At 54.4% G+C, this 15,071-nt stretch overlaps 2 protein-coding genes across 2 annotated transcripts; one reads left to right on the top strand and one right to left on the bottom strand.

Annotated features, from left to right (window-relative positions):
- Positions 1-4,577: 4,577 nt before the first annotated feature.
- B0T26DRAFT_647767 (major facilitator superfamily domain-containing protein) lies at positions 4,578-6,510 on the top strand (the record flags this gene model as incomplete). The annotated part of the gene is made up of 3 exons (XM_060437934.1): positions 4,578-4,924; positions 5,013-5,355; positions 5,437-6,510. The coding sequence occupies 3 exons, from the start codon at positions 4,578-4,580 to the stop codon at positions 6,508-6,510; spliced, it is 1,764 nt and encodes a 587-aa protein (XP_060297232.1).
- A 1,530-nt stretch (positions 6,511-8,040) lies between these two features.
- B0T26DRAFT_778501 (ankyrin repeat-containing domain protein) lies at positions 8,041-12,031 on the bottom strand (the record flags this gene model as incomplete). The annotated part of the gene is made up of 5 exons (XM_060446647.1): positions 11,745-12,031; positions 11,427-11,662; positions 11,239-11,385; positions 9,277-11,165; positions 8,041-8,919 (listed from the first exon to the last, which is right to left on the bottom strand). The coding sequence occupies exons 1-5, from the start codon at positions 11,882-11,884 to the stop codon at positions 8,041-8,043; spliced, it is 3,291 nt and encodes a 1,096-aa protein (XP_060297231.1). The 5' UTR covers positions 11,885-12,031.
- Positions 12,032-15,071: the final 3,040 nt, after the last annotated feature.

Below are 15,071 nucleotides of genomic sequence, written 5' to 3'. Positions count from 1 at the left end.
GGGGGATGCCCCTGGTGAAGGGGGTGCCTAATAGTTATGGGGTGCCTTGCACGGCAATATATAGAGATCTTGCTGAATTCGGTTGCCTGCATTGAAGGAAAGTGCCAGATTCTGGCCTGTCAGCGCGGCGCTATTCGGGGCGCGCCCGATGCCCAGAAATGGACTGAAACTTGATGCTCATTTCTGCATGTCTAGCCGATCTGCGTCTGATCGGACGACCGGGAGGCACTTTCTTTGGCTGAAACTGGTTGAGCGGTGAGGGTAGCTATGGCCTTGGCGGCGCGTGGAGGCGTGGTTCATCTCCCAAGCCAACCCGCCCGACCCGTGGCTCTGACTTCTCTGGATGGGGCAGGCTGACATAAGGCAACCAGTCCCAGGGGAGAACCGGGTGTTGGGATGATCGCGACGGACATTCACCAACTCCAAATTTGTCAGCTTTGTCGAGTATGAAATCCCGCGGCATTTGATCACGTCCACCCTGGTCTAGTTTTTAATTGTTAAGCATCCTTTAAAGCTGATAAGGGCGTGACTGACTGCACACTCTGTTGATGAGAGTACTCCTGGTGCCAAGTTTTTCACTAATAACCTTAATTAGAGCCACTTCATTTCTTTTTAATTCTCGTGCTCCATTGGCGTGTTAGAGACAAAGTACAAGGTCGCCGCGCCAAGAACCAATCATGATCCCCTCTCTTGTTACACTCTGCTTACTTGTCTGTGGTGCCCTTGGAGGGAAGGGGGAGGGGGGGTCTGTAAGACGCTGGCTAGACTCTTCTGCTCCTCGTATCCGCTGCTGACATCCACCGTTTTGGCATATTACCCGCTATTGCGGGGTGTCGTACACTCTGGGGCGTTCCCATTTGGATCATGTTGGTGCTTGGTCGAGACTTGGAGCCTTGGCTGACGGCTGAAAGCTCTGAAAGCTCTGCAGAAAGGTCCAAGGCTTCCATATAGTAACACACTGAACAAAGTTTAGATGACGTTATATACCTTACCCTACATGAGCAAATTGCACTCCATGTCTTTCGTTCTCGGTGCAGTGCATGATGTCGTGTAACATGTAAGAGTCCGAAAATTTCCGGCCCAGCCGCGGATCAAAGGGGGACAGCCCCGCGCGCAATTTCGGAGACCCAGGGTCGGCGTTAACTTGGCCTTTGGGCGGTGCAGCTGCTTGGTACAATTGCGCTTTTGCTTTGACGGCCGCCGTGAGGGGGGACTATATCAGCACCAAGGCTGCTTGCCATTAAGTGTACACACCCTCTCCAGGGCTATTGGGTGAGCTAACTTGCAGCTGGTTGGCTGCCCAGACGGGTCTTGGCACTCTTGACGGCAGGCACTCTTGACGGCAGGCACTCTTGACGGCAGGCACTCTTGACGGCAGGCACTCTTGACGGCACGGTTCCTATTTGAGCGAGCCATCGGCCTGGTCGGATTTTAAGGGCGCCTTATGAGGAAGACACCAAGTCATGATGCTTTCATCGACGGTGCTGATTGGATTCTTGATAAGGATACGGGGACAAAGTAGAGTGCTTACCTGGTTGTTGGTGCCATTCCAATAGCAGGGAGGTGCGGTGCTGACTTGCAATTAACACAAATGAGGCAATAGAGTTGTTTTGGGCCAAGCTGCGAAGCGAACAGGCAGCGCAGAGGCAGGCAGACCTGGTCCCGCAAAACACCCCAAGAGGAAAAGGTGCGAGACTCCTCCTTTAGCGTTGACCACGGGCGATTCGTGTCGGTCAAAGGCACAGCTGATGATTGGAAGTCGGTTATCGCGGCCCCGAATCCCCGCACCTATTCGTGGCGCTGCCAGGCCGCGGTGTGTCACACTTCTTTGACGAGTTGGTATGTACGAGGGAGGTAACTATGCACGCCGAGCAGTGCAACCGCACCAGGGCCAGGCAGCAACCCAATTCAACGACGCCTTGGTCGTGCCCGCAACGAGGCCGCCGGCTCACTCAGATCTTGTCGTACCAACCAAGAATAGCAGCAACTCTCCTATTTCATGGCTTGCCTGCCTGGCGAGTTTAATTTGTGGGCGACTAATATGAGTTCTCCGACTCGAGCCCACCGCCGCCGCCCCCATCCAGAAACCGGGTGAGAATCGGTCAGGGCGAAGGTGGCGCAACCTTGTTCCTGGCACAAGACGGCGACTTTGAGTGCCTTGGACCGCACGGATTCATTCCTCGCTCCAAAGCCCCGGCCTCGTTTCCTAGGGCCAACGTGAGAATCAAGGCACAGGGCTGCCTGAGATTGCCTAGCCTGGATGACATGATAACGGCACCGGCTTAGTCGATTTGTACTGTATCCAGAGGCCAGTGTAAGCCATGGACAGTTTCACGATCGTTTGACACTGCGAGTTGGACATTCCACGCCGTTGCCCCGCCCGGTTGGGACAAGTGGCAAGAGACACTCGTTGTTGGCGATGGCCTGCTTGATTGCCGAGGACAACAATGTGGCAGCAGAGAAAGCGCAGTTCAGAGAAACATAAATATGGTCGTAAACTCCTGTCTTGTCGCTTTTCCAGAACATCTCCATCATCACATCAACCATCAGCCTCATCTTCCCATCTCAGCTTCCAAACCAAACACACCATCCACTCCGCTTTCTCGCCTTCAAAGCAACTCTCGACAACTCTCTCCCTTCAAAACCCACAAACCCCCATCCAAAATGCCTGGTAAGTAACTATCAACCACGACTAAGAGCCTCTCATTACCTTACCTTACTAATCTGTCTACAACAGGCCTCCACTACAACTGCGCTACCTGCCACGACACCAAGTGGCATGCCACCACAGCCACAGCGAGCTGCCGCTACTGCAACGCCAGCGGCTATGTCACGTCGGCATGCCCATGCACGACTGGAACAGCCTGCAGCTGGTGCAATGGAACCAAGAGACGCCGGGGCGTGTGCACCAAGTGCATGACTCAATGCACACAGTGCTAAGCGCGATGCTATCGACGCAACTTCTTTGCACGCACTACTGAGTCCTGTACATGTAGCTAGGGGAGAGAAGTCAAAAGGGGGGTTCGCCGCTGGCCGGCGCGCTCGAATGCCCGCCCAGCTGGTCTGAGGGGGAGATGGTGGATGGCATCCGGTGACATAACGTGGGTGGTTGGGTTGAGTTTTACCTCACTGTCTCTATCTACCTAATCATAGACATACAGAAATGGGAGCAGCGCTGGGCACATTTGCACGCTATCTTGAAGTATTGTGTCCGTCTTACTGTCAGAACCTTCATTGCCAATGCGGGTACTAATTAGAACTGAGCGTTCTGCCCACGCCGTCTTGATACGGTTGGCGTAACTAACTGGCCGCATCGATCTCACCTTAAATTTCCAGGTGATCCAACGTAATCCAATGCCATTACCTAATTCTTGCCCCGGACTTGAGTGGTGAGTGTTCGAACCCCTCCGGCCTGTCGGGTCATCCCCAGCACGCTGCTGACAACTGTCTGGCCCGCGGCGCTTGACACTGTTGGTCAGGTTCCCTGTTTCCTAAAAGCCATGATTAATAGGTAACCACTGCTGATGGCCATCTTGACTACTAATTATTTATTTAGCTACAGCTGAATGGGGTGTCTAACTGGAAGGTACCTATCTTTCTTCCTCTTCTTCGTCGTCACGGTCCAATCATAGGCAACGGTGGATTCATAAATAATCACGTACGTTTAGTTGGTTAGGCACATACACTGCGATTCCATGAACCGGTACGATAGAATCTCGCTATACTCTTCTTCCTGGCAATGCATGTTGTTTATCCGGTTTCTCTTGGCTTCTCACGGAGCGCCGCAAATCGCGCCCCATGACCCAATGCTTCCTTCCACATCTACCACGGCTTTGAAAAATTCAATCGCAAAACACGTCCTATTTTTCTTTATCGTCGGTGCAATTAGTTGTGCCATTTTCTGGAGATGAAACACAACACGTACATCAGGGAACTAGAGAGTATACGCGTAACGCGGGACGCGACCTGTCACCTTCAAACCGAGGGGGCAGAGTTTTATCCGATTCATAAAGTTTTCGCGACGGAGACGGAACAGAAAATGGCTTTTCTATCTATCCGCATTGTCCCACCGGCGCTGGCAAGCGCTGGCTTTGTTCAACCATTTACTGTTTTACCGGCTGTGGTTGGGCCGGGCGGTCCATCGGCGCGACATTAGGCCAACGGTCCGCTCCGAGCGGGAACGGGATTTCACAGCCCGTCGCCTCCCCAGTCCCTGCTGGCTGCTTAGCTAACCGCTACCACGCAAGCAGGCCGCCTGTATTGACCCGATTCTGCAGCCAACAGGGTCGTCCCGAAGGACGTCGCATTTTGGGATGTGAACCCTGGAGTCCGAGGGCGGGTCTAGGCCGGGTTGAGCCATGATACGCCCCATCTCGAACCCTTAAAACCGGCGCCCATCTCACTACACCACACCAACACCTCCCACGACAACCTCACAACTTAGACAACAGCCACCAAGCCACCAAACGCCAGCCGTCATGGCCGACGACGCACCGCCCGACGAAGACCGTCGCGCCCAGGCCCCCGAGAGCGCGGAAGACAGCTCCGATACCACCACCACCAACAAAGACGCCAACATGAACACAGTGACAGACGACGCGAAGAACCTCGACGCCCAAGATTCCGCAGACCTCGACGCACACGATCCCGCCGACCTCGACGCACACGATCCCGCAGACCTCGACGCACACGATCCCGCAGGCCCCGAGCCCACGACACCGGCCAAATTCCAGCCCACGGCTCGGTTCTGGGCGATTATTGCAACGCTCTGTACCATCGGGCTGCTGAGCTCGCTCGAGAACTCGGTCGTGACGACGGCGCTGCCGCGCATAGTCACCGAGCTCAGCCTCGGCGAAGACTACATCTGGGTGACGAATTCGTTTTTCCTGACAGCGTGGGTGCCTCCCCCTCTCTCCCGCGCGCAGTTAGATTGATGCACGCGCATGCATCGTCAAAATAGGCGAACTGGTTAATTAGCTGACACGCCAATCGTTCGTTGCCTGTGACCACAGAGCCGCAGTGCAGCCGCTAATCGGGCAGCTGGCAAACCTGTTCGGGCGGCGCTGGGTGACCATGGTGATCGTGGCGTGCTTCACGCTGGGCAGCGGCATCGCCGGCGGCGCGACCAACGAGGCCATGCTGATCGCGGGCCGCAGCATCCAGGGCGTCGGCGCGGGCGGCATCAACATCCTCGTCGACATCATCGTGTCGGACCTCGTGCCGCTGCGCGAGCGCGGCAACTACATCGCCGTCGTGCTGCTCGTCTACACGATTGGCATAAGTCTGGGCCCGTGGGTCGGCGGCGCGATTATCGACAGCACTACCTGGCGCTGGGTGTTTTACATCAACCTCCCGGTAAGAACACATTTGTGCACTCGGCCACGGGTGGGCTGGTAGTGACAGACTCGGAGGCTAACAAGGTTTCTGTCCGACTAGGTCGGCGGTGTCGCCTTGGTCATGATCTTCCTGTTCCTGCACGTCAAGCACGACCGCACGCAGTCGGTGGGCCAGAAGCTGCTGCGCATCGACTACATCGGCAACGCGGTCCTCGTCGCGTCGACCGTGTCGGTGCTGTACGCGCTGACGTACGGCGGCGTGCGGCTGCCGTGGTCGTCGGGCCAGGTCATCGCGCCGCTCGTCGTGGGGCTCGCCGGCTTCGTGCTGTTCGCGTGGTACGAGTCGACGTACGCGGGTGAGCCCGTGGTGCCGCCCGAGCTGTTCCGCAACCGCACGTCGGGCGTCATCTTCGTCGCCACTTTCCTGAACTCGGCCCTGCTGTACTGGGGCATCTTCTTCCTCCCCGTGTACTTCCAGGCCGTCCTCGGGAGCTCGGCCGCGCGCGCGGGCGTGCAGATCCTGCCGTCGGTCCTCTTCGCCATCCCCGGCGCCATCGTCGCCGTCCTGCTGCTGTCGCGCTACGGCCGATACAAGCCCATCCACAGTGTCGCCTTCGCCGTGAATACGCTTGGACTCGGCCTGTTCACCCTGTTCGATGCCGACACGTCCATGGCAGAGTGGGTGATATTCCAAGCCATTGGGGCGACGGGCAGCGGCCTCGTGCTCAACACACTGCTGCCGGCGGTGCAGGCACAGGTGGAGGAGCGGCACCAGGCGGCGACGACGTCGGCGTGGTCGTTCACGCGGTCCTTTGGCAGCATCTGGGGCGTCGCCATCCCTGCGGCCATCTTCAACAACCGCTTCGTCCACTTGCTGGCCGAGGCCGACATCGACCCAGCCGTGCGCCAGCTCTTTGACGGCAACAACCACGGCTACGAGAACGGCCACGCCGACTTTATCTGGGCAATCCAGCCGCCCGAGGACCGCGACAAGATCATTGGCGTGTATTCTGAAGCGCTGAAACTGATCTGGCAGGTCGCCATTGCGTTTGCGGGCACGAATCTGCTCATCACGTTTCTCGAGAAAGAGATCCCTCTGCGGACCGAGCTCGAGACAGAGTTTGGCATGGCCGAAGTCAAGGAAGAAGCAAACAGGACAACGAAGGCTGTGTGATAATGGAAGGCTGAATGAAGATTTGGAAAAGGGGGGAAGCAATGAAAGCGCATAATTAATGGCCGAAATGTAATGGCCGAAATGTAAGAAAATATATAGATGTAATTTAACTAGGTCTTTTCCACTCTTATTCTCATTAACTAGAATTCCATATACGCGCTAAGAAATGAAGTGCTTTAGATGCATAGAACAAAAGTAACTGGCAAAAGGTCAAAAAGACGAACTCGCCGCCGGGAATTGAGCCCGACGTGGGGGTCGAACCCACAACCTTGAGATTAAGAGTCCCACCTCGATTGAGCCAGCCGGGCGAGGTTCTTGATTTGTTGAAAAGGGGTATTCATAAAGGTTCTCATCAAGTGCTAGGTTGAGTTCCATGGTCGTCCATAAGATTCGAAGTGGGCCGATCCATACAAGGTTCAACCCTCCAAGGTTCGAGTCATTTTCAGCCAGCTGATATGCCCCGACATAGTGAACCTTGAAAGGTAAAATACCATCTTATAAGATGGGAATTCAAGATAGCGGGCAGCCTTAATTATATAATCATTACCTGCCCATTAGAAGTTAAGAAATCCTTGAATCGAGTAACCTCGGCTATAAACTCATACGACCAAGACTCATTCGCGAACAGAATACAAGCGTGGTGCTGGAGTACCAACCAGTGGGATCGAAACGCCAGGATCAGGCGTGATAGTAGCGCCGAGAGCTGGCGAAGCCGCAACGCTGTGAACAAGAGCAGCTGGAGCGCCAGCAGATGGAGCCTCGCTGGAGCTAGGACCTCGGTCCCTATGCGCCATAAGTCGCTTCAAAGCTTCCCGTCGAGGTCCAAGCCACAGGCTATGTGAAAGGTAGATGAAGGCAAATAACTAAACGAGAGAGGGACTATTCGGACTTGTGAGAACTTCTATTTAGACCATGGACTGACAACCTCGTAAGATGGCACAAAGCGAAGAACGAGGAGGAGCAACTTCAATTTGCCCCGACGCTTCAGGATTTGTGCGGCTTCATGCTCGCACTTGAAGGCCTCACGATGAGAGAAAAATCGGCGACAATACCACCGGTCGGGCATAAAATGACCACCAGAAGGAAGAGCCAGAGGCGGCAGAAGTGATACTACGCTTCCTATCACAGGTTACGACGCACGGCGGGAGAGTTTCACCTTGAAAGACTATAAGCGCCCAAAAGGATCGCGATTAGAGCTCGTCAGACGGAGCTCAAGACCAGAAAGGGTGGTGTGAAGAAGAGATCTAGCAATACTGCCCATGAGCCCTCGGAAAAATTATCGGAACGGTATAGAAGACGAAGATTGGATCTAGCGATGGATTTCCAATTTCGGATAAGGGGCGGGCAGATACGAGAAAGGCCCGCGTCTTATAAAATATAACACCAAGCCAGCGCCTACTACTACGAAAAAGATTTCAATAGAAGGAGAGGAAGTTAAAAGAGAGAAAGAGAGAGAAAGAGAGAGAAAGAGAGAGAAAGAGAGAGAAAGAGAGAGAAAGAGAGAGAACGACAAGTAACACCATTAACATGTCATGAAGATTCCGCCAGGCGGCGCTTGAGAAGCCTCCAGGACGCATGGTGTCCGCTCCGTGTGGCCCTGTCGAGCGCCCTGTCAAAGGAATCGCTGCCATGTCCGCACGTCTGAGCGCCGGCGTTGAGCAGAAGCTGGATCATGTCAATCCTGCCGTACTCGGCTGCGCCCTCGAGCGCTGTTCTCCCGTCGTTCTCGGCCGCAGGCGCGTTGACATCGGCCCCCCTCTCTATTAGCATCTCGGCGATTCCGACGAACCCGCCCATCGCCGCGTGCTGCAGCGCCGTGGCGCCCTTGTCTGGGTCAGGTGGCGCATTAATGTTCGCTCCGCGCTCGAGGAGCAGTTCGATCATGAACAGGTCACCTTTCTGCACAGCAATCTGCAAAGTTGTGCGCCTGTCTTCCTTGCCTACTTCATTGGGGTTGGCATGGTGGTCGAGGAGCAGTTTCAGGGCATCATGGTCCTGCCGTCTCGCGGCGATCTGCAGAGCAGTCGAGCGGAACTCGCAACCGCTCTGGCTATCCAAGTTGGCCTGGGCGCCGGCTTCGAGGAGAGCCTTGACCATATCTGGAGGGGAACCCTGATGCACTGCCCAAGACAAGGCACATTTTCGCTCCCCATTATGGTCCCACAGGCCGGCAGTAACATCGGCATCCTCTTCCAAAATAACTCTTGCCACTCCCCAAAGGTTCAAGGATAGAGCCCTGTATAGAGGTGACGGGGGATTGCCACGGAACATTTCATGCCCATCGATTAGGGCGATCTTGGAATAGAAAATGTTCTGAATGAGCTCAAAGTAGGAGGCCGAAGGGAGTTTCGGGAAGCTCTGGAGGACGCAATCCAGCAATAGACTCCCAAGCTGCTCGGCTTCATCGAGCTGTTGTGGGAAAAAGCCCACAAGAAGTTCAAGGAACCGGAATTGATGCTGCGCAGCGTGAATCGCATCTCTGTCCACTGGACTTGCTCCTTTTTGAAGTAAGGCGGTTGCTACATCTAGCTCTCTCTTGTGTATCGCCGCAGCTAAGGGCGAAACACAGCTAGTGGGATGCCACATTAGTTTCTTGGGGCTTGCGCCCATCGGAAGCAAAAGTGTCACGACTTGGTCCCGACCTGCGAGAATTGCAGCCGTAAGGGGTGTTACACATCTGCAATTCGAGTTATTGGCTCTGTCGTCGCTTGCCAAGGAGCACTTGGGAGAGACGGCCCCAAGCGTGTCGATGTTGAGGACACCCACAGGCTCTACGAGATTCGCGAGCAAAGAGACATTTCCGATTTCAGCGGCTGCCACCAGAGCGTTGGCAAATGTCGAACGCCCACATTCGCATGCGTGCCCTCGGAGCATTGGCACGGCACCAGATTCAATCAGCTGCGTCACCAGGGTCCCGCATCGTGCCCGGATAGCTGCCGTCAAGGGGCTGTTGTTGTCATTGGTGACCACATTGACATCCACGCCAGCCTTAATCAGATGACGAGCCATCTCAAAATTCTCTTTCGAAATTGCGTCGCATATTACTCTGCCGCTGAGTTGCGAGAGAACTCGACCAGCGAGATTCGATCCAAACTCTTGCAGGAACCCCACAGTTGCGATGGGGCAGACTGCTTCAAAAATAGGAACCAGCTCATCTGAAGAGCATCTGGACAAGAAGGTTATATGATCTTTCATCCTCAGGTTCAAGTGGGAGCCGAGGCTGCAGGCCGTCATTGCTTTTGTATAAAGCGAAACAGTGGTCTCCTCGTCCATGTCCGCTTCGAAAATTGGCTGTAGCCAGCGCCAAGCCCCTTGGGCAAAGCGATGCACGATGTGTGGCCAGGCTGTGTCTGAGACTGGCGTTCCAAAATGCGCCAGGCGCCGGAACCGATCGAGTGAGGCCATGTCATCTACAGAGGAGTTCAACGTGGCGGTGAGGGTGGCCGATGTTGGCCGTGCCCCGAATTCCAGGAGGAGGTCGACCAGTTTCATGGAATACTCTGCCGCTAGAGTAACGGGCAAGCACTCATCAACCAGCGTCCGTCCTAGCCGTCGAGGCGGGGCTGGGTCGTTCGCATTGGCCTTGGCGTCTAACAAGCCGGAGGCGGTAGTGAGTATATCCCCTTCAAAGTAGCATTGCCGCCGGGTATTATTTGCGAAATTCACACTCTCCCACCAACCGGCCAGGCATTCGTGCAGAGCAGAGAATCCATTTGCCGTTCGAAAGTGGACATTTGCTCCTCGGTCAAGGAGGTAAAACACAATCACAACGTTGGCGCACTTTGAAGCTGCCGTGAGAGGAGAGTGTCCCTCAGAGAGCCAAGTCAGCAATTGATCGGGCTGCTGTTGATTGGTGAGCGCAACCACGGAAGTGTTGTCGCTCGTTGATTCGGGTGGAATGTCGACGGCGCATCCATGATTGGTCAGCTTGCGGATCAAGGAGATAAGGGGGCCGGTGCTATGATGAGAGGGCTTCTCCGTGTCCGATTCATCATCGGCTTCAAGGCTCCAAATCTTGGCTGATTTCTTTGCTTCCAGGGCAATCTGATCTTGGCGGGTGTTACGTGAGTTCCACCCCAGAATCAGCAGAACCAGGAGGCTCCTTGTCCATCCGACACCAGAATCCTCGATTCTCGATCCGTGCTTGATGAGAGATTGGGCTAGCTGGGGGTTTCCGGTCACACATGCAAACTCCAGGGGAGTCAGGGGCGTTGGGATGTGACGAAATCTGCACGATCGGCCGTTGGGATCGATACCAAGTTGAAGAAGGTATTCGACTGCGGGCAAGTCCTCCGTCTCGACAGCCAATCGAAAACTTGTTTCGAGGAGCGCCTCGGCACTCGGGCCGGCCAGATCCACAGCGTGATCGAGCATGTCGAATGCGCCGATTTCTTTGAGCCAGGAATAGAGTTGGGTTCCATCAAAGTTACCGGGGAGGTTATTTGATAGCAAGTACGATGCCAGGCTGAGGACTTGGATTCCCCTAATCTGTTGCAAGTCTAGATGGCTGTCTTCAGACGAGAAGGGCCCGAGGACTTCAGGCGAGCTTGGAAGGAAGGGACGGAATCCAGCTAGAGGGCTGTGCGTGGCCGTCTTGGGGTTGGGGAAAAGTCTGACAAGCTCCGTCACGGGACGATCATCGAGTTTGAGACGCGCTGTGCTGTGTCAGCCAGTCTGGGGTAGGCGGCAGACTAAGCCCGGCAGAGTCTAGTGAAAAGGCAAACTCACTACCAAGATGGTCAATAATCACCTTAAAGTCAAGAAATGGCAGGCTCGAGACGACGATTGGCGGTGGGGTCGGGAAGCGAATGTTGAAGTCGGGGGGTGTTTTTGGAGACGGCGCTGCAACTGCAAGATCAACACTGAACACAGGATCTTGATTTTGTCTTGAGAAAGCAAAACGAGGATGGACCCACCTTGGTCAAAGGCGCGCTTCTCGAGGAAGGTCATGAAGCTCCTGGTCTTGAGCACCTTTGTCGTGACAAGCTTGCCGCAATGATACAGACGGGGCTCCTTTGAGCTTCCTGTCTTGGCCACTTTTGCCTTGGCCGCCTCGAATTTGCGACTAATGGCCAGCCAGTCTTCACGCTTCTTCGACTTGGAATACTTGCGGAATCCCCATTTCCGAAAGCGGGTCTCGTACTGGGCTTTTCTGGGAAACGAGGGTTCTAATTTAGCACACGAGCGTCGCTGCGGTGTCGATTGGTGATTAATTAATTGAACAATTCACTCACGAGGCAAGGAAGCTATGGCGCTCTCTCATGACCTCGATAACACCATCCGGGCCTACCAGGGGGCGGTCTTCGGTCAAGTAGAGCTCGCGCAGGACCTCTCGCACAGCATCCCAAGTGTCGCTGGTCACGGGGCCGGACATGATGGCAGATGATGGCAGTTTTGGTCTAGTCTAAAAACTGAGCGACCACAAAGTGACGGAAGACGGCGGGCAAAGCAATGGGGTGCTCGAGGCGATTGTCTTTAGCAAGGGCGATCAGGGTAGGCAGGCGGTTGGGGGGTAGTGGTGCCACAGCTTTGAAGCAGAAAGAACGGACGAGAGCGCACGACCGAACAAGCAGGAGCAACCACTGGCAGCCACAAAAAGGTCTAGGCTCGGTCGACCGGGCCACTGATTGGCTGGTGCCCAAATCTTTTCAAGACACCGATTCGGGGAAAGTCCGGACACTCAGTACGTGTCACAGGAGGGCGTTTTCGACGCTTCTACGGATTACCATTGGTCAAATTGACATTGTGGCGGCCAGGCTCTACTACGCATGATGGGTAATCAAAACCTTCCTGCATTGTACCAAACGAGACAGGGGCGCACAGGCCACAACGACGGTACAGTAAATAAGCCTATTTACAGCCGCATGTCCTGGTGCACCGTCTTGCATATGGACCAAATTTTCGCCATACTCTGCTCTGCACAGCTGGATCCAGCCGTCGATCACAGGTACAATATGCTAACGATAGGTTTCTTCGTTGATTTTACCCCAATCCTTTTCCCAGGAGATACCAGGGCTTTTGCGGGTACCTGCAAAAGCTCCCCAAAACATCCATCCTCCTTTGCGTTGATGCCGTTCGGTGATGCAGGTTGGATCCCATTCCTCGCCTGGACGCCTGGTTACATATTGCTTTCTGTGAGGACCACCAGTAACCCAGGTTTCATCAGTCCATAAGATTGCAGCCCATCGCTCAAAGGTCCAGTCCTTGTGCTCCTCTGCCCATTCCTCGCGAAGTTTTTTGTTCTTCTCACTGAGCGGCGGCTTTCTTCGTGCGACTCGACGGCAGAAACCAAGCCGGTAAAGGGCATGCTTGATCAGCCATAAGCCAAACACCCCATTAAAAAGGACCATTGAGAGCTCAAGGAACCCCATTCGACGGGTTTTCTTGCTAGTGCAGACATAGCTAACAAGCTCTTCTTCTTGCTCAGGAGTCATAACGCGTGGCCGGCCAGTACTACGGCCAGCAGTGGAATTGTCGGCACGTATGGCTCCTCGGATCTGGGCGGCTGTATATCCGGTACGCTCTTTGATCAGAGCTTGGCTAAGGTGGCCATCGAAATAAAGTGTACGTAGTCGCTGGCGCTCTTCGGTAGTGAGCTGCTTCGTGCCTGTAGAGCCTTATGGTCGTGCCATCGCTTCTGAGAGCTGTCGTGTTGTTTTTCTGAAGATACCACGCGCTGGTGGTGTGGGGCGGGGTTGGCCAGGAAAAAGGCTGTGCAGAGAGAGGTGCTTGACAGGGGGGTTTTCTTTTTGCACGCAACCGTAATAGCCAACCCTCCCCCATTTCTCAGGTTCTGATGGGGAAAATGCCATTGGACAACTCCCACGCCTATCATTTGCACGCACTGCTGTCGAAGAGGCAACTTTTTGACGCACCTGTAAAAGTGCCTCTTCCGTCACTCGGGGTACTCTCGCCGAGACTGCCGCCTACCTTGTTGACAACGAATCCTGGGCACCCATGTCGGTCGCACAAAAAAAAGTTCCTAGTGGCTTAATCTTAGGCTGGATAGCGGCCGGCCGATTCGCTACGTCGAGAATCGTGCATGAGCGAACGGCCAGCCTTATTGGCTACATCCGGAATCTCGCCAGTCTGAGAGGAAGAAGCTGCTGCACCGTCCCGGCGCGTTGGGTTCTCGAATCGTAGTGCGCCTGTCATCAAGGCTGCCTGTCGTTGGGCCAAGTCGCGACAAGTTCAGTACATATTACTGTGATCGTCTCCCCGCTCTTCGTTTCTGTTTTTCTCCCTCTGTCCTTCTTTATTCCATCTCTTTTCCCCCCTTCTCGAAAGGCACTGACGTCCAGCTCCTCGTCCACCTCACACCTCAGTTACTACGATTTCTGTCCACCAGTGACCATGAGTGAACAGTCGGCCCCCAACAGAGAATCCCATGACACCAGGTACTTCCCCTCTCGCATCACACTATGATATCTGGTCACCTCTCCTACCCTTTTCTGTGGGTTCCTCTAATATTGCTTGATCGTCAGCGTCCTTCAAGACACTGTTACCCTCTCAACATACCATAGACAGTCGGCAGCACGGAGCGAGGAGTACCAGCATGACAACGTCTTCATGAGAATCCCACAGGGCCCAGTCAACAAAGAGGGGCGAATCGAGTTCTACCAGGCTCGGATGAAGAGCATTCTTGCCCCCATCGACCCGCAGTTTCAACCCACCCAGAGCAAGTAGCGCCGACAGTGCTTACCATGGGTGTTCGGGGGTGTTATCTAGATATGTAATTAGCCTCTTGGTTGTAATCAGGTGCACGATGCACAGTCCTTAGGATAGATAAAGTAATGATGGAAATACACATTCAAGTGACAGCACATTTGTGGACTGCGTGTATCTTGAAACCTGAGCATCCCAACCGCCCAAATCCACCCCATAGTAGAGAAAATGTGCTGTTGGAATAACGCGCTAGTCAGCCACAGATGTGGCGGTGGAGGCGCGAGCAGCCACATGGGCTGTGGAGGCGCAGGGGCACAGGGCCACCGAACGTAAATAAGTAGCCTACGGCCACTTCCACCCTCCTTAGATCTAGAGAGACATGAACAACCAACACTTGAACCACCAGTTTTCGGCGTACAGCTACGCCCTGTTGCTTCCAGTACCGGTACCTGGTGATTCCAACATGTACATTATTTCGTCTCCGCAGAGAGCCATCCATGCATGCAGCCCCTCATCAACCCCCTCATTCCAGCCCGAAACGCCGTGGCAGGTGAGTCAGTTGCGATTGAACTTGCCACCGATACGGGCCGCGAACTGTTCGGTCCAATCGGAACTTTGCCGAGAGTGCTCAATTCCCTCGAGTTTGTAATTAGACAATCCCCCTGAATGTTACCGAGGTTGGCAAGGGTTAGGGTTGTATGTTAAAACAAAAGATGATTGCAGCAGATTAGTGGAATTTCGCTCAAACAATTCGAAGAACGTGTAAACTCCCGGACCTTGTCAATTATCTTCCGACTACGGGAATTATCTGTTTTCCTTACGCATTCACTTCATAGGTTTGAGGGTAATTTCACAACGACTCATGGTGCAATTCCAGTGCAAGAAAAGAGCCCCAA

Source organism: Lasiosphaeria miniovina, assembly GCF_030549165.1.
Source record: "Lasiosphaeria miniovina strain SMH2392-1A chromosome Unknown B0T26scaffold_4, whole genome shotgun sequence".
In the NCBI taxonomy this organism is placed as follows: domain Eukaryota; kingdom Fungi; phylum Ascomycota; class Sordariomycetes; order Sordariales; family Lasiosphaeriaceae; genus Lasiosphaeria; species Lasiosphaeria miniovina.
Note: the sequence above shows the minus strand (reverse complement) of the source record. Positions and strands in the feature narration are given on the sequence as shown.